Source organism: Anas acuta, chromosome 3 (genome assembly GCF_963932015.1).
Source record: "Anas acuta chromosome 3, bAnaAcu1.1, whole genome shotgun sequence".
NCBI lineage: Eukaryota > Metazoa > Chordata > Aves > Anseriformes > Anatidae > Anas > Anas acuta.
The window spans coordinates 46853790-46875512 of NC_088981.1; the positions used below are offsets into that span (position 1 = coordinate 46853790).

Sequence of the window (21723 nt, forward strand, 5' to 3'; positions counted from 1 at the left end):
ATCCACTGATAAAACAGTTGGTATGTAGGTACTGCCTGGAGTCACCTTCTAGCCTACCATCCCCCTTTAGTATGTCATTGCCCCTCCTTCCATCCACAGTATACAGAAGGCACCCAATTTCTAGTGCTAGCTGTGTCAGATTAGAGGACTCCTCTACCTTTGTGAGCTGGACCTGGGTAATGACTAAACGAGAAAAACAATCCACTACTTCCTAGCATAAGTGGCATATACATGCTGGACACAACTGTAAGTTCAATCCTATGACGTTAATATGAAGAAGTTGCTAATACAAGCATCATTGTGACAAAAATGTACCAAACCTAAATATATTCAGTTTTATTATCGGTATCAGATGCAACTTGTTTCTTCTCCCAGGTTTCTAAATTTACTTTAAAAAAATGCTAATTAGAACATTGTCCCTAACCAGAGCAGGTGCTGTTAAGTTTTCATTTGTCTTAAAGTCCCCTCCGCATCTTCCATTTCTTTTATGTAGCAGAACATCTGCAAACAGTTAATAAAATCTGAAATACTAAAATAGTAATAAGCACATTAGCAGATAAATCACTGTGTAATAATTTGTCAATCGTTCACTTGATGTTCTCATAGTTAAAAGGGAAAGAAAACTCTCAGAAGGATGACATATGGACCAAGTTCATTGGTAGTGGTGAGTATTACCATCAGAAACTACAGAAGAAAGGTGTTCTTTTTTCCCTTTATTTTTAAATCTTGTCTGTATTCTTGAGCATCTCCAGTTGTGCAAGGGGAGGTTGGAAATGAGGAGACATTTCTTCTAAGAAAGAGCAGTCAAGCACTGGGACGGGTTGCCCAGGGAGGTGGTGGAGTCACCGTCCCTGGGGGTGTTTAATGAAGGTTGGACCTGGTGCTTCGGGACATGGTTTAATGGGTGACATTGGTAGTAGGGAGATGGTTTGACCCGATGATCTTGGAGGTCTTTTCCAACCTTAATGCTTCTATGAGTCTATGATTCTATCAAGCATGTACAAAGACTTAGAAGAAAGTTACCTTTCAATGGGGGAGATCAAATTGTCAGTAATGGAAACATATCCAATAAAATGTTAGGTATAGAGGGAAAAAAACCTTCATACAAATAAATACTAAGGCAGATCTCATTTTTACTGGTATCTAAACGAAGGGGACCTTCTCTCACTGAATCTATTACGTACCGCTTGCAACTAGAGACCACAAAACCTCATAAACATGAGAAATTCCAACTCAAAAATAACTTTTAACCCCCTTGCTATTTGTAAAGGAATATTGTTCCAAATATCTCATTCGGACTGGAAATCAGCAATCAAATTATTTTAGTTTCTTCAAATGCATATGGTAGTTTTATCAGTAGTTGACCTTTTGCTAAATCTTCCTCAAGCCCTGCTGGTTACTCTATAGATTAAATTTATTTAGAAAGAACAGTTATATTCCCTCTTTCGTTCCTATTGCAAGGGTAAACGAGGCCAGCTTTTTCAGCCTCCTTCCCTATTTATCATTAGGGAATGAAGAGCTTAAGTAAAAGAATCAGAACAATAAATAAAGAGGATGTTATCATTTTCCTAATCCATTATTAGGGATGCTATTAAACTCTGATATTACCAAATTGAAAAAGGATTTAAATGTTTTGTCAGTAAGTTCCCCATAGTAAAATGAATCCCTGTGTTCATGATTCTGTTGTACTAATTAAACAGTTTTAACTAAAATGGTCAGAAAGTACGCACAAGCTGTTTATCACTGCTGGCCTTTGAGCTTCAGTATACTCGAAGGACATGCTACTTCAGATGCGATAATTACTGAGTTCTTACATTTATACTGAAGAGGCACAGAAGAGTTCCAACAGAGAATTTCACATTAATCAGAGCTAACAGGGCACTTATTAATAATAAAGCCATGATTGTAATAGAAAAAAACATTTATTCAGTCCAATATTTGTGGGTACTAATTCCAAAAACTGTTTAAATTGATATCAGGCAAAGTTTAGTCTCAGCTCTTTAGGGAAATTCAAGAAAAGGAATCATTTATCTGAAGCATAAGAAATGCTAAAGACAGTATTAACTATTTACCCACAAACAAAATGGAAGCACAACAGTGGTTATGCTAAGAGCTTGATAATTTCCTTAACATTTTTCTTCTGTAAAGGTCTGATGGTATGTATTTTTCCATGAATTAGAAATGCCTTCAAACTATAACAAAGATTTAAATTAAGATACAAACATTTAATTGTAGCTAGAACACAGTTCTAACTGAAGGACAAATTATGGACAACTAACAGAATCAAATCTTCCAGGTGCATCGTACAAAATTCCTCATACATTTCTGGAGCACACAAATGGTTCAGAAAAGCTCTGTAGCTCAAATCTCAAGTTTTAAAACTAAAAATTCCATAAAGATCAAACACTTGCCAAGGATGCAAGAAAAAACAATATATACAAAATAATATATTCAGCTTCATTATTGTGGCATGCACTGAAAATAACAAGCCTCAAATCAGATCACCCCAGTTACGCAACTTACCAGGCTGTTATTATATCACAGAAAACTCCTCCTCATTAACATGACATACAAAAGAAAATTAGCTATTTTTAGTAAGGTTTTTGCATGCCCTTCAAGCATTAGTACAGAAGTAAAAATGCAGAGGCATTTAAAAAATGCTGGTTGTTTCAGACAACCAATTTTGGAAGGTTTAATTTTGTGTCAACTATGGTCTTAGACTGAAAGCTAGTTAAAAATACTCAATACACACTCAAAAAATCGAATTTTTAAGAGACTACAGAGGATCATATACCTATTTTAGCTACATAACTCAAGTTTATGTAATGCTTCCTCTGCGTACGTACTCAAACAGCTGAACAGCATCAAAGTGATAGAGGCTATGAAAATTCGCTGTTTCATATTTTACACATATATAGTTGAATGTTTATACATACAAAATGCATACAACGTATGCACATTTGTTTAAACTGTTGACAGACCATTACTTTCATGCAACATGGTTAGTTTAGGATTGTGTGTACAAAATTACACTACAGCACTTATTCAGTATCCACTACAGACAACTAAACTAGATGCTTAAAAGAAGTTAAAAATATTTACCAGAATAGAGTTTTATTAGAGCACCACAAGAGTTTACTGATGTCTATTTTTGCCTCTGTTTAAAAAAAAATTAAATCACTCAATTACATCAGAAACCAGTTTCTCTTCACCCTTCTAATAACATTTAGGGTTATCCATCTTTATGTCTTGATAAGGTATAAAAGATCATCAGTTCCAAGAGAATGATGGCAACAGAAAAAAATTAACTGGATTTAATCAGACAAACTCACTGATAGTCTGCACAGCATGTCTTTCCTGTATCCAATCACAACTAAAGCATTTGCTAGATATGAGTAAAGTGTAAAGTGACACTGTGCTATTACAATTGTCATCAGTGAAATGATCTTTACAAGTGAATTTCACATTCTTTAAGACAAGTTGGAATCATCATACTCCAGACCTTCTGGACATTACTAACCTGAATGCAAAGAAGGATATTTCATTTCTAACTTGCACAAAGGATGTTAGAAAGGGGTTAACAACTGTTCTTGTACATAGCGGCATATTCTAGTTGATTAACTAATTTTTGAGGCTGCTTATATCATTTTGAGTAGCCAGGAAAAAATATGGACAACAGGTAGATAGTCAGGAAAAAATGCTGGGCCTGACTCCCCACTCAAGTCTAAATTGCCGAGTACTGCGATACTCAAAACCTAAAAAAAAAAAAAGCACATTCTACTCCTAACAAGTGAAAGTGATAGGTTAGTAACCTCTAATGACACCTAGCATGGCTGGGTAGAGTTTTACTCATTGATGCCACCATGTGTGAAATAAGCAGTGCTTCAACGAACAAAGAATTTCTTTCTTCAAGCACAGGATTGTCCAAAGGGTCAAAATAACCTTGACAGGTCTGTCTTCATAACCCAAAACTTACTATTCTTTTCCTGGTTTAAAGACAGAAACAAGCTCAAAAACATCAGAATATTTAAGCTAGTTTGAATATTTTTAGAGCAACAAGCCAAAAGTAGCAACAAAAGTTGCACATTTTCTACCAAACATTTCACACTATCTCACAAGAACCAACCATCTTTTTACTGCAAGAACCAACCATCTTTTTACTGCATGCCACATGTATATAGAGCACTCTCTGACTTCTTAATTTGCAAGAATTTAATGAAATACTGACAACTTCAAGGACTTTCTTCACAAAAGAATTCTTGCACACAGAGTTAGCAATAGCTAGAATCAAGAAATCCCACACCCAAAGTTAGACAAGTGTTTTGACAGTAACTACTAACTCACTTTTCCCTGCTTATTTACTTTATATTTGGTAATTAACTGTCAGCCAAGTGATGAGCTACTGCACCCTTGATTTCTGGAATAAATGCTTAATTATAGTTACAGAAAATAAAACCCCATTCTCTTCCTCCTACCCCATGATCCTAGTACAGAAAGCATCAAGTTCTGTAAAAACTGCAACTGATAACTAAGGTAGTTATTCACAAAGGATGAACTGTGAAATTATTTAACAAAAAGATTTCAACAACTAAGCTATGTTTTAAAAAGCCAAAAAGTAATACAACTCTAAGACATATACGGTTATTTAAGTAAAAAGCTGGTCAGATTATTTTACAGAACAATCACATCACACAGTTCCTCTCAAGAATTCCAAGGAGTTCCAAAAGAAATCGTGTCTTTAGCATGGGTGGGGATATGCACGTACACAGATGTATATATTTAATATTGAGGAATAAAAAAAAGGGAAGGGAAGAGAGACTTTGCACTGACAATGCAAATTCTTTGAACATTTTTCCTAGTACGTGTATTTGATCTCAAAGGCAAGAGAACAACTTGGAGAAGACTGAAAAGGGAAAGGAGGCATTTATCTAAACGTTAGTTCTGAGTAGTGACCTGCATTTAATTTTCTCAGTGAACTATGGCATGAGGTTTTACTTAAAGACTTGTAACATTCTAAGCAGCATTAAAATAATAATGGCCAATTTGGAGAGTTTAATCCAATAATCATACAAAGAAAGCCAAGAAATATGCAAGTGTTACCTGCATTCTTTGCTGTTCTGCTCTTTCCTTGGCTTTATTCAATTTCAATGTGCAAATGATTCATTTGAACCCTGCATTCCTCTATGATGGAGGAGTAATATAATTTCTTATCTTGTCAGTGATCAATGGAAACAGTTGGGGTACATTTTGATGGGACTATTTTTCCAAACTGTTTTAAGAAATCATTCAGACAGGAGAATTCCAAATACTTCTTTCTAGAACAAAACCGTTCTCCCTCAAAACCATACAGGTACAATAGAGCACTTGACCCACTGGAGATTGTAACAGCTGAATGTAGGCAAGCTGTTTCACTCAGGGAGAGGAGGAGGGAGCAGTGGGGGAAAACAAATAAACTTCTATATGCAATAGAGCTGGCTACACAGGTATGGAACCATCTCTAACCTGGTGCTCACAGGTAAGCACCATCTCTAAGAAGACTTCTTATGGGTCTCTTAGGCACTGCTACTACTGACTTTTAGAGATATACCAGGAGCAAAGTACACTGTCCCAAAAGCTACGTTCCTCATAAAACTCACTACAGTGTGTCTCACAACTGACTGTACTGAACAAACAAGATAATTCAGACCTTAAATATATTGAATTATAACCCAGATAATCTTCAACCACTCACCTTTTTCTTTACTATGTACCAAGCCACCAAGCAGTACATATACAGCTTCTCTAAGAGGTACCTTGTCAAAAGCAATACAGGGTGATCCAAGGGTGGCATCACAGGAAACTTACATTTAGAGACCACAAGGATCAAAATATAAATTTAGGGACTAAAAAGATATACTTACATCTGGATATTCTTTTACAGGCACATATAGTTTCTCTTGTAACTGTACAATAGGTCCCACAGCATCTGGTAATTCTGCACTTCTCTTCTCCGTACTACCATTTAATGTGTCGTTATACATGTCTTTCCGTACTCTGCTAATTTCTGTGGGGGGAAAAACGTATATTATGTATTAAATACAGTAACAGTTTATAATCTAGCATGACAATCTTAAGATATGGGAAAAATTAAAGACAGTTTATTCTTTTTTTAATAAGCATGACTGTAACAAAAACTTTTTTTTTGCAGCCGCCATCTTAAGTGTTTTATTCATGTCTGTAAATTTGCTGCTGACTACTCATCCCTGTTTATGAAATTCAGCTATTCAAGTAAAAGTCAACTGCAGCTCCTGAAAACTCACGGAATTGTTCACGATTTTAAAAGTGTATAAAAATAGTAATTTGTATATTTGTTATTTTAAGGCCTCTGGTAAAAAAAAAAAAGGGGGGAGTGTTGGGGTTGGGAGGAGAAAGAGGGCAGGAATGGTCAGAGAAAAAAATGGGGCGGAGGGCAGAAAAAAATCTTCATCCAACACTAAAACAAAGAATAAATGCAAAAATGCAGCTATACAGTAATACTTGCTAGCTCATCCATAGCAGTTGGAAACGCAACAGCGCACATGAGCAATGAGGCATCCACCAGCTCAAGGAAGCAGTCACTGAGCACACAGCATGACAACAAACTAGCAAGTAGTCCTACTGGCTGCCCTTGGTATGATGATGAAGAAGTGGAGAAGTATGGTATCAGAGAGCTGGGCCTATACAAGCAAACAGATAAGGACATAAAAAAATCCTCTTTCTTTATTACAAAATAATTAAAAACTCCTCAGTGTCACTAGGGAATGCCAGAAGCGGATTTCTAAGTACTGTCTCTACCAATTGCACCTGCATTACATACGCCTCCAAATATTGTGAAATACAGTGGAGCAAATATAAACAAGATTGTTAAAATAGATAATTTAGCTCAAACACTGGTTAATTTCACTGAATTTTAATTTCAGAATGGACAAAGTCTTCCCTTATTTAACCAAGTATATTTTAGATCTTCATATTTTACTTCTAGAGCTGTTAAAACTAGATTTTAAATCACTACTATAAGAATAAAACAAAATAGTTCGTAACTAAACTACAGCTAGTATAAAAATCCTCAATTGGTTTATTCCAGTATTACTGAAGGACTGCTTTGCAGTGATGCACCACCCAAGTTCCAAACCAAAAGCTAACATCTAAACAGGCATTGCTCCAAAAGCAGTAAAATTAAGACTTATGAAAGCGGGGGCTGTAAAGTAAAACCAGACATCAATAATTCCATTCTTTTAGTCAGAATTATTACAACTGCTCACAAAATGTTCGGAATTAAAATAAAACTGAAAAAGAAAGAGAGAAATTTTGCTTTAATCTGATCACAGGAAGCCACAGAAACGAGAAGTCACTTTAAACTCTAGCAGCAAACAAAAGATTAAAAGAATTTCTGTTTCATAATCAAGTTTTTCTGCCAAGTGATTTATAGCTGAGATTCTACCACTTCAGGAGCCAGGAGAGGGGGGAGGGAGGCCTGAGAAATGACAAATGGATTTCTCATATGCCGCAGACCTAGTTCTCAACCAAATTATTCTGAATTAATTTTAACACACATACTCGGCATATTCAAGAATAAGTTGTTTCTCCACTGGAAACTGACATACTCAATCATGTACACTGTATAATGATTTGGTGGTTAACACCTGTTTAGAATGGAGAACACAAATTTCATCATCACATAATCATAGCTCAAGGAAAAATCCACAGCTTCTTCTGCATTGACAATTTTGGCAACAGGCGCAAAATCTTCAGAACTCCAAGCAGTATTTATACTGGCTTCAGTATATAAAGAAGTTCTTTAGCACATCTCTTTGAACAAATATTATTATCTTTTGGCAGACTTGGTTTCCTTTCCATTCTCTTCAGATTTTCCATTAACTTACACTACACTGGAACAGGCTAGGCTGTCTGCCTAAGTTTTGAAGCGTAAGAAGCAACACGGTCGTTTTTATTTATATTTGGCAGCTATGTAGTAGTTGCACTGAATATTGGTTGATGAGAAGTTTAACGTGAGCCAGCAATGTGTGCCTGCAGCCCAAAAAGCCAACCATACCCTGGGCTACATCAGAAGATGTGTGGCCAGCAGGGTGAGGGAGGTGATTGTCCCCATCTGCTCAGCTCTCTTGAGATCCCACCTGGAGCCTTGTATTCAGCTCTGGGGCCACCAGCACAAGAAAGACGTGGATATATTAGAACAAGTCCAGAAGAGGGCCATGAAGATGATCAAGGCTGGAATACCTCTCCGATGAAGAGGGGCTAAGGGTGTTGGGGTTGTTCAGCCTGGAGAAGAGAAGCCCCCAGAGAGATCTTACTGTAGCCTTCCAGTACCTAAAGGGGGCCTAGAGGAAAGCTGGGGAGGGACTCTTTGTCATGGAGTGTAGGGATAGGACAAGGGAGAATGGCTTTAATCTGTAAGAAGGCAGGTTTAGATTAGGTATTAAGAGGAAATTCTTCACTCAGAGGGTGGTGAGGCACTAGCACAGGCTGCCCAGAGAAACTGTGGACGCCCCATCCCTGGAGGTGTTCAAGGCCAGGCTGGATGGAGCTTTGGGCAACCTGGTGTGGTGGGAGGTGTCCCTGCCCATGGCAGGGGGTTGGAATTGGGTGGCCTTCAAGGTCCCTTCCAACCCAAACCATTCTGTGATTTCACTTTAAATTAAGAACTAACATTGGATATTCTTGTCTGCACAGGAAGAACATGTATTTTAATCTTTCCCTTGCAAATTACAGCTGTGGCAGATGAGATCCAGCCATTCCGAACACACCCAGGCAGTCTGCCAAACTCTGGCTTTTGTGAAAGAAACCCAACCCATCTATCATGCTTCGTGTTACATACAGCTAATATGCCGATCAACGCAGGGTCTTTAACTCCACTACAGGACCAGGCACCTGAAGTTTACTTGTCTTTGCATAGCTAGGGTTGTCTTCTCCCCCAACATTCAAGCCATTGCAAATACTAACAAACGTCAGGACAGGGATAGCTGCAGTCAGCTGCATCAGTTCAGCATTGTCACCATAGGCTGTGGTTTCCTCTCCTTGACATTTTATCTTCATCTTGCCTCAGATACTTTTATTAAGATTTCAGAAAGATATTCAGGAGCAATAGGTAAAATAACAAATGTTTTCCACTTTTTCTTCAACTGCTGATCAGGTCTCTGAACTGCCCTTTTGTGAAGTTGTTGTCTGGTACCTTCCTTTCACTTATCTGCTACTGGGCTACTGCTTAAATTATAAGCTCATGCTCACCCCTTCTCTCATTCTGCTGATTTCCTTCGCATCATTGGTTTTAACTATTAACAAAACGCAATCTATTTTCCATCTAACGTGTTAGTCCAGCCTATCACAAGCACTCTCACAAATACTGAACTCTGGAGGTTATTTAGCTGCTCCACATTGCACATGGGTTCATCTAAACACACACATCTTCAAGACTTCCCCCCCTTTATGACTAACAGCAGATCTATCATATACCTGCTTCTACCTTATCGAACCTCTTATCCTAACAGCCTTCACGCCCATACTCAAAGTAGAGAATTTTGATTATACGATCTTTATTTTTCTTCATTAAACCAAATGCAAGCTTTACATAGACTTTTGACTCTCTTGCAACTTTGCCAGTCACTGTAAGCCGTTCTACTGCCCGCTTTGCTTTACTCCTGTATTTTCAGCACCTCCAACAAGAGCCTGTTGGAAGCACAGGAAGGTTCCAGAACACTCATCGGCGGCACGTCAGAAGCGCTACAAGCTCCCCTTTTGCCTCTAGCTAGTATAAGTTTCACTCTGTTCTGAAATACTTAAAAATCTGAGAACAGGAAGACTGCACAAGTAGGAAGGTCACTTCCACACAGCACTACTTCTCCTTTTTTTTTTTTAAATCAGTTCAACAACAAATCAAAGAAAAAACTCAAGTAAAGGAACTCAAGTAAACAGCTTTTTATTTAGATTATCTCACGTCACTTCTTACACACTACCGAACAGGTATCTCAGCTTCTCAAAAGTTTCTTTGGCACGTGTCTCGTGGCATCACACTTCACACGTGTACACGCAAGGCTTTGGCTTCTCCACGTTTACAATTCTTTACAAATTCTTGCACCAGAGTACCTCACAGGGAGCCAACTGATTCAAAAATAAGGCAGGCTTTATTTTCAAAGTCAACATCTAAGCACAATTCTAACTACTTTATCTTAACACCGTAGTGGTAATTATGTTCTATAACACTCTAGGGATTTAAGTGAGTTAGTAAGGAGAGGTACTTAATTAAAACAGCAGATACGGCTAAAAAAAAGCATCCAGCAGCTTCATCATACCTCCAAAAACCATGAGCTCTACAAATGCACAACTACACCTCCCTTTGAGAAGATTTAAGTACCCATCTCTTCTGCAAGCAAGACCTCTGATGAAGAATTGCAAAACCCATGTTATTAACCTTTAACAAGTCTTTTTTGTACTTTTAAAGTGACTTAAGTTCAGCAGTAAATGACAGATTTGCCTTGCTCACAGCAGGACAGTAGAGGAATAGGCTCAGAAAAAGACAAACTGGTTTCAATATAATTACCTTGCTCCACTTTAATGCGGCATGACATAGTCACCTATGGTGGCAATGACATGTTTTGACCCAGAAAAAACATTTTTTCCCTATGTCCCTTAAAACTACAAGTAATCTTTTCTTTCCCTCATTTAGTGATAGCATTTTTCACTCTCTAATACCTAAGACGTGACCGAAGGCAGGACCCACCGTTGAAACCAACTCTATTTGTCTACAGATGCATACTTGTTGGACTTCATGATACTTAATGACAAACGTTTCTTCCTGCTCTTGAGCACACGAAGGACTGTGTTCAGCTGAACGTTTGTCACCACATTAAGAGCCACCGAAAAGTTACTGCTTCTCAGCTGTCAATGAACATACCCTTTGAGTAAAAGAGACTACACAGGTGTTTAAGACTGTTGTACTGCAAAGTAAAATTGGTTAATTTCAACCACTTAGCAAGCAGATTCCCAGAGAAAAATACTGAAAAGGTTCAACTTCCTCTCACATACATTTCTGAGTTGCAAACCACCCTTACCTGCAGTGCCTACAGCCATGGAATTTTCCATTATGAGGACTTCTGAATTATAAAGCTTTATCTTTTGGGAAAAAAAACAGACCTACACACTGTTTTTAAACAAATTCCTCACTGCAGTTTAAACTAGAATTTGAAGAACTGAAACAAATATTCTGAGGTTAATTTGCTCAGTTTAGCTACTGCCATTTAGACAACTGAATCAACGCAGCTCTCAGGCTACGATCCTTTTCTAAGTCTAACAAAACACAAGCCTTCATTGCACACAGAATTTAATATTTCTGTCACAGAAGAGCCACTTCTGTCATTCTCAATTTTTACAACGCACAGCAAATGGGAGTGGAACAGTCAACAGAAGATCCAGAAGTAATCAAATATTCATCATCTTATGACTCAAATCACCATGCTTTCTTGGGGAAGCAAAGCTCCACAAACTTGAAGATTCTCAATCATCAGCTGGTTTCACAAAAAAAGATATGAGCAAATTTAAAGAAGTTAAATGTTTAAAAAGAACAGTGAGGAAAAAAAAGCTATGTTTATATGGCTAAAAACATGTACGGTTCTTGGATCTTAGTGAAGCGTAGAATATTCAGTTTCAGGTTTGTATCTGCTCACAGAAATCAAGTTATGCCTGACATATCAATGCCACCAAACTTTGAAGCATGGCATAATTTTATGTCGTTAGACAGGAAAAGATCGTTCTTACAGACCATGACACCAAGAACAAGTGCAAACAATGCTTTCAGTATTTCCACAATAATTTTTGTGAAAGATTAAAAATTCTGAAAGCTACTAGAGAGTACTTCAATAGTTCCCCTCAAATTCCTGTGCTGATCTGCATTCATTGAGCTGAGAGGGCAGGCTGGGAAAACAACTGATTCATATTCCTTCTCATTCTTTCCTATTAAAACTTAATTTATTTTTTAATGTGAAATTCAGGTGTGTGCAAAAAAGTTATTTTTGTAAAGTCTTTTTACCGCATAACTCCTGCTAGATCATCAACTCGGGTATTTAAAACAATATATTTCTTTAAAATTCATTCATAAATTTTTGCTTGTTTAAAAAATGTGTTTTTTTGTTGTTGTTTTAATACATGCAGGTATTTAAATAATACATTTTTTTAAATTCTTTTTCAATCAGATAGGTCAACAAAAGCGTTACAAACATTCAGACTTACAGATTAGCTTTTAGAAATACCTAAATTCAGTGAATTTGGATCCAGGGTTTATCATGTCAGACAAGCCATTCCATAATGTTCCATTAAAGCTCTACCCATAAAGTAGATGCAACTAGATGCCTTTATTTTTGAAACCTATCAACTTCCAACTAGCCTTCTGTAATAAATTGCTTACTTCAAGCAGTATCCAATAATATTGCAAACAAAGCACCTGAAGTAATCTAGCTAAAATGAGGAAAAAAAGCAAAAAGTATATACCTATCATATTCTGCTCTCATTGACAATTTTCTGAAGACAGATGGACTTGAAAGTGTTCTGATGGTGCAAACTACAAAATAACATGTGGTAATGTTCTCCACTCCCTTGTTGACACAGCACATAGCAAGTTTTAGTACAACTTACTATGCAAAATAAGAACTAGAGCCAAAAAAAAAAAAAGTGACACTCGCATTTGCGCACTAAGTTCACCAGCACCTCATCTCAGAAGAAATGAAGAACAACCTGTAAATTCTGGCATCACCACTGAGAACATGGCATAGGATGTTCAAGCAGCAGGCTCACACACACACACTTACATTTCAGATTTCAACTCATCCTTTAATGCCTTGTCAAAACTTTAATTTCTTCTCCTTTGTTCCTCTGAGCTCAATCTAGCAGTACTTTTTTGATGATTAAACTGTCACTCCAACAGTAAGTGGTCAGCACTTTCAACAATTTGTCAGTAGCTCAGCATCAAAATTCACTCATTTCTTTTGCTAGAAGATCCTGCAAAACTCTCTGTTTTGGGCAGCTGTAAGTTTCATCAAACTGATTTCAAAAGCAAATAGAGCATGCTCATCTTTTCTCTTTGTATAAATGTCAAAAGAAAGCTTTTAAGTGCTTTATTATTGGTGTAAAACAACTCGTGTTTTCTAATCTAGCAGTTTTAATACGCTTACTTGGCAAAGAAATAGTTGTTTTTATTCATCACAATTTTAACAGTCTTCACTGTTAGCGCTACTGCTGTTTGCTGCTAGTGCTGATGCAGCAGGAATAGCAGCGCTAGCAAAGAACCAAGTAATTTTTAATGTTGTGCCACATGGACCTGCACCCAACATGCATCATCAGTACAGAGACTAAAATGTTGGCACAGGCATTTACTCTATTCACCCATTTATCAGAGAAATGCCTGAGGATTAGGCAAACAAGATTCTTGCCTTTCCTTCAGAAACTAATACAGAGGAAAACCCAAGATTTAGAGAAACATGATCAAGAAGCACTGAAGCGGAGAAAACAGATGCTTTGCAGAAAACAGTCCACTTCTGACAAACATTCATACATCAGCATTTTTGTTTCGGAGCATGTTTGAACACTGACATAAACTATAAAATTTAGAACAGTCTTATGCACCTGTAGCCACTTCCTAAAATTTGCATTTATGTTATTTGATACAATACAAACTTTAGAAAATTAAAAAGACCAAATTTAGTCTCCTCCTTCTCTTGGTAAAGTCTAAAAGCTATATATGTGAGGTGAAGTCCTTTGTCTCCTCATGTATCACTACTGTGCTCCAAAAAGTATCTTTAACAACATCAAAATCGAAGTCCCTAACTGGAGAGTTAAATGAGCCTTTTGGCCATTTGCTTGCCATCTTCAGCTAACATCACCTATCAGCTGATGCATACTACCCACCCACCCAACGAGTACCTTTGCAGAACTGAAAGATTCTCAACATGAATCGTTAGCTGGCAGAGAGAAAACAGCACCTCTACAATAAACTTCTGAGTCAGAGAAATTCAGTGTTTCAAAAGTCAGCATTAAAAATCAGGAAAATGAATCCAGAATACTCATCTTTTTAAGTGTCAGCACTATTAGACCAAGCTTGCACAGTACCTCAGAGTACGTGAGCATAGACCATCCGGCCTGTTAGGAAGTTTCCTAACATGGGTTAGATTAGCAGTGTCACCTTCCAAAATATTTCCACGGGTGAAGTCCATGAGCACAGCACAACCTTTGAAGTGGATCTAGATGATCACATTAATATCAGGCTTAATTATTACAGAACTAGTTCCTTTTACAGCAAGTTGCCCAAATAGTTAATTACAAGTAGCGTGGTTATGCATACACCACACTGCCACATTTATTCTGGTTTCCCCCTGCCCCTCCCAGCCATTAGCTGGAATCAAACGTTCACTAACCACAATTATTAACAACTCAGATGCCTTTGATGCAGGAGAATCAGCAGTAACACAATCAACTGATCATGAACAGAAGAAAGGAGCCACTCATTCCATGAGATTTAAATAAAAGTGTTATTTGTTGCCATTTAAAAGAAAAAAATCAGCTAAGAAAATCAGCTCAAATGGACACTTCCATGTTTTTAGTTCACCGGATAGTTATTTTCTAGACAACAAAAAATCTTTACCCTGGCTTAACGTTTTTGAAATCACTCTTTGTGAACAATGCAGACTGAAAGGTCTACAACAGAGCTGCTCTTCCCAGAGACTGTCTAACAGAGAATACAGTGCCCATGAAAGACTGTTCCACATCACCTACATTCAAACCCTCCCATTCATAAAGTCAACTGCTGACCAATTTCTACAGGTATCTTAAGCAAATGAAATAAATTGTATTTATCTTGAGCGACTACGGAATGGGATGCTCTCCAGATAAAGTAAGACCTGCACTCACTCAGAAAGCATACTGAGCACTTCAGAAAACAAAAGCTTAATCCTCATCGTAACCCGTGCTATCTGTCTGCACAGAAATCCCACACACTAACCTATCCCATGAGTATGTGCGATGAGTACCTGAAAGGCAAGATGCTATTTCACAACCTTTAAAGCTAAACATACTAATTTAAATGAATTCCTGCTTTAGACCCTTAAAAATAATCAGTTTTGAATTCAGTGGAGAAGAACTAGGATCCTGATCTCTGATTTCTGAGTTACTTAAATGCCAGTTTTGTTTGTGCTTGAACTGAGAGGAAGTCAAGCAATGAAAGCTACTAACTACAGCTATTGGAAAGCACCATTACACTCCTTCCTGCTTTCCAAAGCGCATCCTGAAGCTGACCATTTTTTCAGAGAAAAACAGAAAGGCCATGTAGGTTATTCTGTCAATCTTTGGCAACCAACCACAACCACTTTCCACAACAACTACACAAAAATACTCCAATTGCTAATGCATTCTTTGTCTTTTGTATGAATGGGGTGAGTGTTTTTTTTTTTTTTTCTCTCTCATCACCCAAAACCAATCAACTCTTCTAACACTGTAAAGTCACAGGAATCTTCTTGTTTCACCAACTGTTTTATTAAAGCCAAAACTTCCCACATCTTCCACATACAAAAGCAATCCGAGCGAACATAAAACACTGTCACAAATATAAAGAATCAAAGAGTTGCTGGAAAATGAAGATGCAAATACGATGTTAATTTTTCACAGAACTTTGTCTTCTCCTTGTCATAAAAAGCAACATTCTGCAATATATGCACACAGCGACCACCTCATACATCAAGAGTTACCTACCCGGTCCGTAATTCTTTATCAGTGAGTAAAAAAGGATAGTCAGCATTAGCTAATTAGTCGTGAAGAATTAATTACAATTATGCATTCTTTATAAAAGTTACACTGTATTGCCATTAAGATGCTGATGAAGAGCTTTTATCAACATGGATTTTTGGCATTAAGTTTTTGTACCTGTGATAACTAGAAACTGAGACCCATAGTTACTAAATGAGGAACCGGCTTAATACTGCAATATATGAAACACCAAGAAGTGAGAAAGCAAATGTTTAACGAGCAAATGACTCAGTTATAAAGTGAACATCTCCAATTCTAACCCTGCTACCGCATCAAAACAAAGCCCTCCCAGTATTTATAAAAGCAACGTCTCTGCATATGCAAAGCGTTATTTCCTAAGAGGCTGCTGACCTGACGGCTTCCATCACTTCAACTGGAATCTACCCCATTTGCACAGGCCAGACCAGTTCCTCATTCCTTTTTTTTTTTTTTTTTTTTAAAGCTGGTCATGTACAACAGTAACACAATCTCAATTTTTAAACACGCTGCTCCCTATCACATGGTTTTGCCTTGCACTGCCCTATGCTGACATGAAAACGTGGCTCTTAATCACAAGATAAAAAGAAAGGAAAAAATTCTGGTTGACAAGTGCTAACACTGACATCAACAAGTTAGTCATCTACCACATTAAATACATTAACTATTGCACTGCTGATATTAGAGACATTATCAAGATACATGATGTAACTTCAAACAAACTTTTGAGAATTGGAAGACTTCCCAGAGTTAGGCAGTACATAAACAAAAATCTCCACTTAATCACAGGGAACACTTTATTAACTCAATACATAAGCAACAATGCAACTTAAGTAATTTGATGCCTCAACTGACCAACCCTAAGCTCTAAATCAAGTATTTACCATTTGTGGTAGAAGATCATATATGCCCAACATATCTTGTACTATTTATTAAGTTACAAAGCTTAATTTGCAGACACCAACTCTGAGTATAGCAGCAGCCAAGTATTCTTCTGTGACAAACTGAATGGTTCTCGAAAAACTTGATAGGTAAGTCTAAGTTGTTATAAATTTGGCTTTAGTAGGTAGAAAAGACTTCAAAGCAAACTGCCATCAAATCAAGTTATAAACCTTGAACAAACAGAAGATCCACGAGTTTTGTTTAAACTTAGATTTCAAAACAGCTGACGTGGATGAGGTAACAAAACTTGTTAGCAAAATCTGAATGGAAGAGGTCAAAGATAAATGTTGGAAGGAGAGTAAAAACTGAAAACCAAACTGGAATTACAACAAGCAAACGTTCATGCAGGAAAAGGCTCCAAAGTTTAGTTCAAGAATATTCCAGTCAGAGACATTAGTCTCTGCCAAATTTCAGATACTGTTGAAAAACTTCAAGTATCAGAGCAAAAATCTAAAGCATAATAGAAATTTACCAGAGTTAGTTTGTTAGTCTAGCACTGTCTGTAGGAGAGAGTACTAAAGAAAACAGAGCAGTGCTAATTTGAGTTTCATATGCAACACTGCATGGAATTTAGCTAAATTGCTGGAAAGGCTCTTCAAGGCACAACCTAAAATAAAGTGACAACAGCTGTGCTAAAAGTAGAACTACATAAAAGGAGGTTGACCAAAGCTGAAAGAAAAATGTCATAAAGGATGAACTAAAAATGAATTAGTGAAAGTGGAATCTCACTCTGAGTAACAATACCATTGTGCAAAAAAAAAAAAAAAACACAAGGTCCTCCCCCCCAGTAAAGAACATTGTTTGAGACTGACAGGAGGAAAATATCAATCAATCACAAACCAGCCAGGAGACAGCAGCAGAACAGAAAGCACCACTGATGTAGCTCCGTGTGGTGTTTTCAAATAGAATCGAAGAATTACATGAACAACTCTATTAAAATGCTCTATACAATTCTGGTACAAAACAATACGGAAGATACGGAAGGGTATTTGTGTAAAAATACAAGGAAAAAATAAGAAGGCTGGCTTGAAAAAAAATGAACAGGGGAGGATTGCTCATTGCCATACACTGATAAACTGTCGCCAGTGTGAGTTTAAAGAGCAACATCTGCTATAAAATTACACAGATTTGAACTGTCCACAGGTTGAGTTTATCAATGAAAAAATACTCTGAATTTGAGAGTTGTGATTCCAAAACAACCCACGTAACAGTAACGGCATGGAGGAAAAATACACTGAAAATGGTCACGTTCTGGTTTAGCACTATATGATGAACAGCTTGGGAAAGGAATTCCTCGCACGGTCTTTAGATTACACCAAAACAGGCAGGTTGCACACCAAGAAGAAAATAATTCTGCATCAAACTGTTTTGACCTACTCTTACCATATGTAAGCTTATGTTACCGAACACCTTTTTATTTTAAACACCAGTGTTAAAATGCATTCATTAAAAGCACTATATATGCTAATAGGTAAAGTTTTACCTTACTGCAAATTATAGTTAATTATACAAGCAGAACAGAAGTATATGAGAAGTATAACAAGTGAAAAGTGTTAATATTGTTATGGCAAGACTAAATACTAACCAAGATACTAAAAAGATGAAAAAAATGCTTGTATTTATGCTAGGTAGTATATAAAGAAACTAGTACTACTAAGAAAAGTCTCTGAGTTCCCCTATTACAACTGTTGAACAATTTCACATTGAAGTGAGTAAGATAACCAGTCAGCTTTGAAATGCTGCTCATTTTTCATCAAACTAAGGGGGGGGGGGGAGAAATGTGCTTGTGTTCACTGCAAATGCATACACCTGAATAATCTCCTACAAGACAAATATACCTATGTAAACACGGCTCTCCAGGGAACTGAAACCTGGCAACAAGCTAACTAAATCTTACATGAACCAAGGCCTAACTTCAAGGTTAAAAAACAAATAAAAATAGGCCAATGTTTGCAATTGTCATTTTTACTAAACCTGAGTACTTTTCCAGACTCAAACATGAGTTAAAACGAAGAGACATATGAGTATACTAATCTTACTGTTATCCATCCTTTTGTCCTGTGCATTAGTTCAGCCATCTGACTCGACACAATACCAGCAGGCAGGAAATCAGCAAGGCAACTAACTTTTTCTAACCGTGCACAGCCAGCAAAACTTTGATGAAGAGAATCAACTACCACTAAAGCATCAACCTACAATAAAGTGGAAAACACAAAAATTGCTACTGAAGTTTCTCTTTTACTGCACTGAAACCTACTAGTATTCGCCCTATAAAAATATTAGAAAAATATTTTTGTTCCACATAGCAAATGGAATGTTCAACACAAACCACAGTTGGGTATATCAAAACATACCCCATCTTTTAAAATTTGATTCAAGAAAAAGTGAAGTTCTACTACAAGAGAAACCTCCATTAAGAGCAGCATTTTTTAATACTATGAGAAGTTCCCATATCATAGGTACAGAGAGATTCACAATCTTTCTGCTCCTTTTTTGTGATCAACAGATGCTCCTCGCTTTTGAAAAACTCCATTACCTGCTCTATTATTATTAGCTGGATTCTCCGTTCAATACACTGAACCACGCTCACTGCCTTCAATCATAAAAGAGCTTTCATTAATAGTGAGGCTACACATGGCTTGACTACTCTGTGAACAGTAATAAGCATTTGGTTAGTGATATTACTTTTAATTCCATATTACTATTCAGAATAAAGTAGACTAGACTGCACCTACTGAGAATTCTTTTTTTTTGTCTTATGTACAGTACCTGATTGGCATGCAACACCAGGCCTGCATTAGGCAGATGAGCAAACTGAAATCCAGCCTTAGTAGATGAGACAGCCCCAATCCAATCCCCCCTCTGTACTTTGGCCAGGACAAGTCAGAACTACCCTGATGATGTCTTCATGAAGTGCACCACGTCACAGCTGCATCGTGTCCTTTGCCACAAGATTCTAGGTGGTGCAGTCACGTGTAGCTACGTAGGCTGTCACAACAGCAATCAGCTAAAACAGAGCTAAACAAAACCCACAATCTTTCCTCGAAGGCATTAATTGCATTCTCTCCAGAAAAAGTGAAGAATATTTCTTGACAACTGACCATTGACCTTTTAGAGTAATTTATCTATCCTGAAACTTATGACAATATTCTCATATAATCCTGATTCAAAAAAAAAAAAAAAAAAAAAAACAGAAACAATGCCGTCAGTTTATTGAAATCATTCTTCAAAATTCAAAACCACAACTGTTACTGTTAACCAGGGAAAACTATTTTAATTACCAGATATTTAAGCCCTGCCTTAAGACATACATCAGTAAGATACAGTCTTCAAGAATAAGCACAATTCTTCTTTCCACATCAATAAACATACACTACCTTGGTCTATAGTTTGCCTCTTAAGTTAATATTCCCTTGTATCCCCAAGAGGTATTTTCTGAAGAATATGAAAAAATCACTTTTCTGGAAGCAGACCTTTATCAACAATCTCATGAAGCACCATAAACAAATTAAGAAGAGTGCTTGCAAATTATTATTATTTTTTCCAATAATATACTCAAGACAAATAATACACATCCCAAGCTTGACAATTTGTTAAAAAGTTCAGCGTACGTTTACTTCTGAAGTTGAAAACTGCAAATGCTTACAGCATGCTTTGGTATGCTTTACCTAAAAAAGCCATATATGACAACAAAGCAATTAAGGGCACGAGAGCATGTTCAACATGCATTCAGACCCTTTATGAAATAAAACTTCTCTACATAAAGAATTTTGTTGTTTTGGCTGGTTTTTGTTTTTACAGAAAGTTTACTTTGAGACAGCAAGCTCTTGCACAATATGCACACACAGCATAACAAACACTTGGTTAAGCAATGTATTTTGGATAACTGACAAGTTTTCAGGTAATTGTGACTATTATTCATGAATCAAAAACATGATCGTTCTTCTTTTTCCTTACTCACTTGATTTCCTTAATAACCTCATCATTGTTCTACAAGTCACTTATAAGAGTCGCACAAATCCAATAGCATGGTGGTAGGATACCACTGCTTTCACAAAAAGAGGTCTCATCCTTACTCTCAACTAGTTTTGTTTGTTTGTTTCTCTCCAGAGAACCACTCTCTGATCCCAGTATCAGAAACATTACTCCTCATGTGAGGTAAAAAAGAGCATGTCTGGAAGACCTCATGTGTGCATCTTAGGGATCAGTTTTACTATCGCAAAACAACTGTGCTCCTATCTGGCAACTTGCTAAATTCAACCAGTCAGCTAGCTAGCATCTTTAGATTCAAAGGCTTCTGCCACATGGAATAAGGTATTAACTGACAGGAGCAGAAGATACTGTCCAGCAGCAGAGAAGGAATGAGACAATTTGCCTCTGGGTTTCACAGATATTTCCTGACAGCAAAGACATGGCAAGACTCCAAAACGTTGGGTTTACTCCAGGATCTGGAACACAGTTTCCTCTCAGACATATACTTTTGCCTGTTTATCTCCTCTCAAACCCTCTCCTACCCTCTAAACATCTTCTTTTTCCACATTCAAGTCTCTTCTTTCCTCATTCCTTCACTTTTCCAGAAAGTTCTAGTTCCCACCCAACTTTCCCTTACACCTCCACCAGGCCTTTTGTACAACAGCATCTTCCTGACTTTTTCTGTAATACAAAAATCAGAAGATGGCCTTAAAACAGGAATTTCAGAAGAAAACAAAGCAACTGCACCTAATAAGTGAGACTGCTCTCTCAAGTCCATTCCGCAGCTGAAACTATCTGGCCTTCTCAGGTGAGTCAAGCACGTGCAACCATGACGCGACAGCTCACTGCTAGAAACTGGATGGAGGTGCAGCATGCATTCAACAGGACAGACTTCTTGGATGTTTCAGTGCCCAGACACGCTTATATGAACCAATCTGTCTCATTCAACTCCAGGCAGATTTCTAAAACAAAATTATTAAAGCACTTATATTAACCTATCAGACCAAATTAAAA

At 37.2% G+C, this 21723-nt stretch overlaps 1 protein-coding gene across 9 annotated transcripts in view; it reads right to left on the reverse strand.

Moving 5' to 3' along the window:
- QKI (QKI, KH domain containing RNA binding) overlaps positions 1 to 21723 on the reverse strand; it is a 154034-nt gene that overhangs the window by 110604 nt on the left and 21707 nt on the right. For all 9 annotated transcript variants that reach the window (XR_011094885.1, XM_068676955.1, XM_068676948.1 and 6 more), the window contains exon 2: positions 5901 to 6043. Coding sequence is in view for 8 of the 9 variants with exons in the window: in XM_068676955.1 (XP_068533056.1) it covers positions 5901 to 6043 (143 nt within the window). In the remaining variant the exon portion in view is untranslated. The remainder of the gene's footprint in view (positions 1 to 5900; positions 6044 to 21723) is intronic.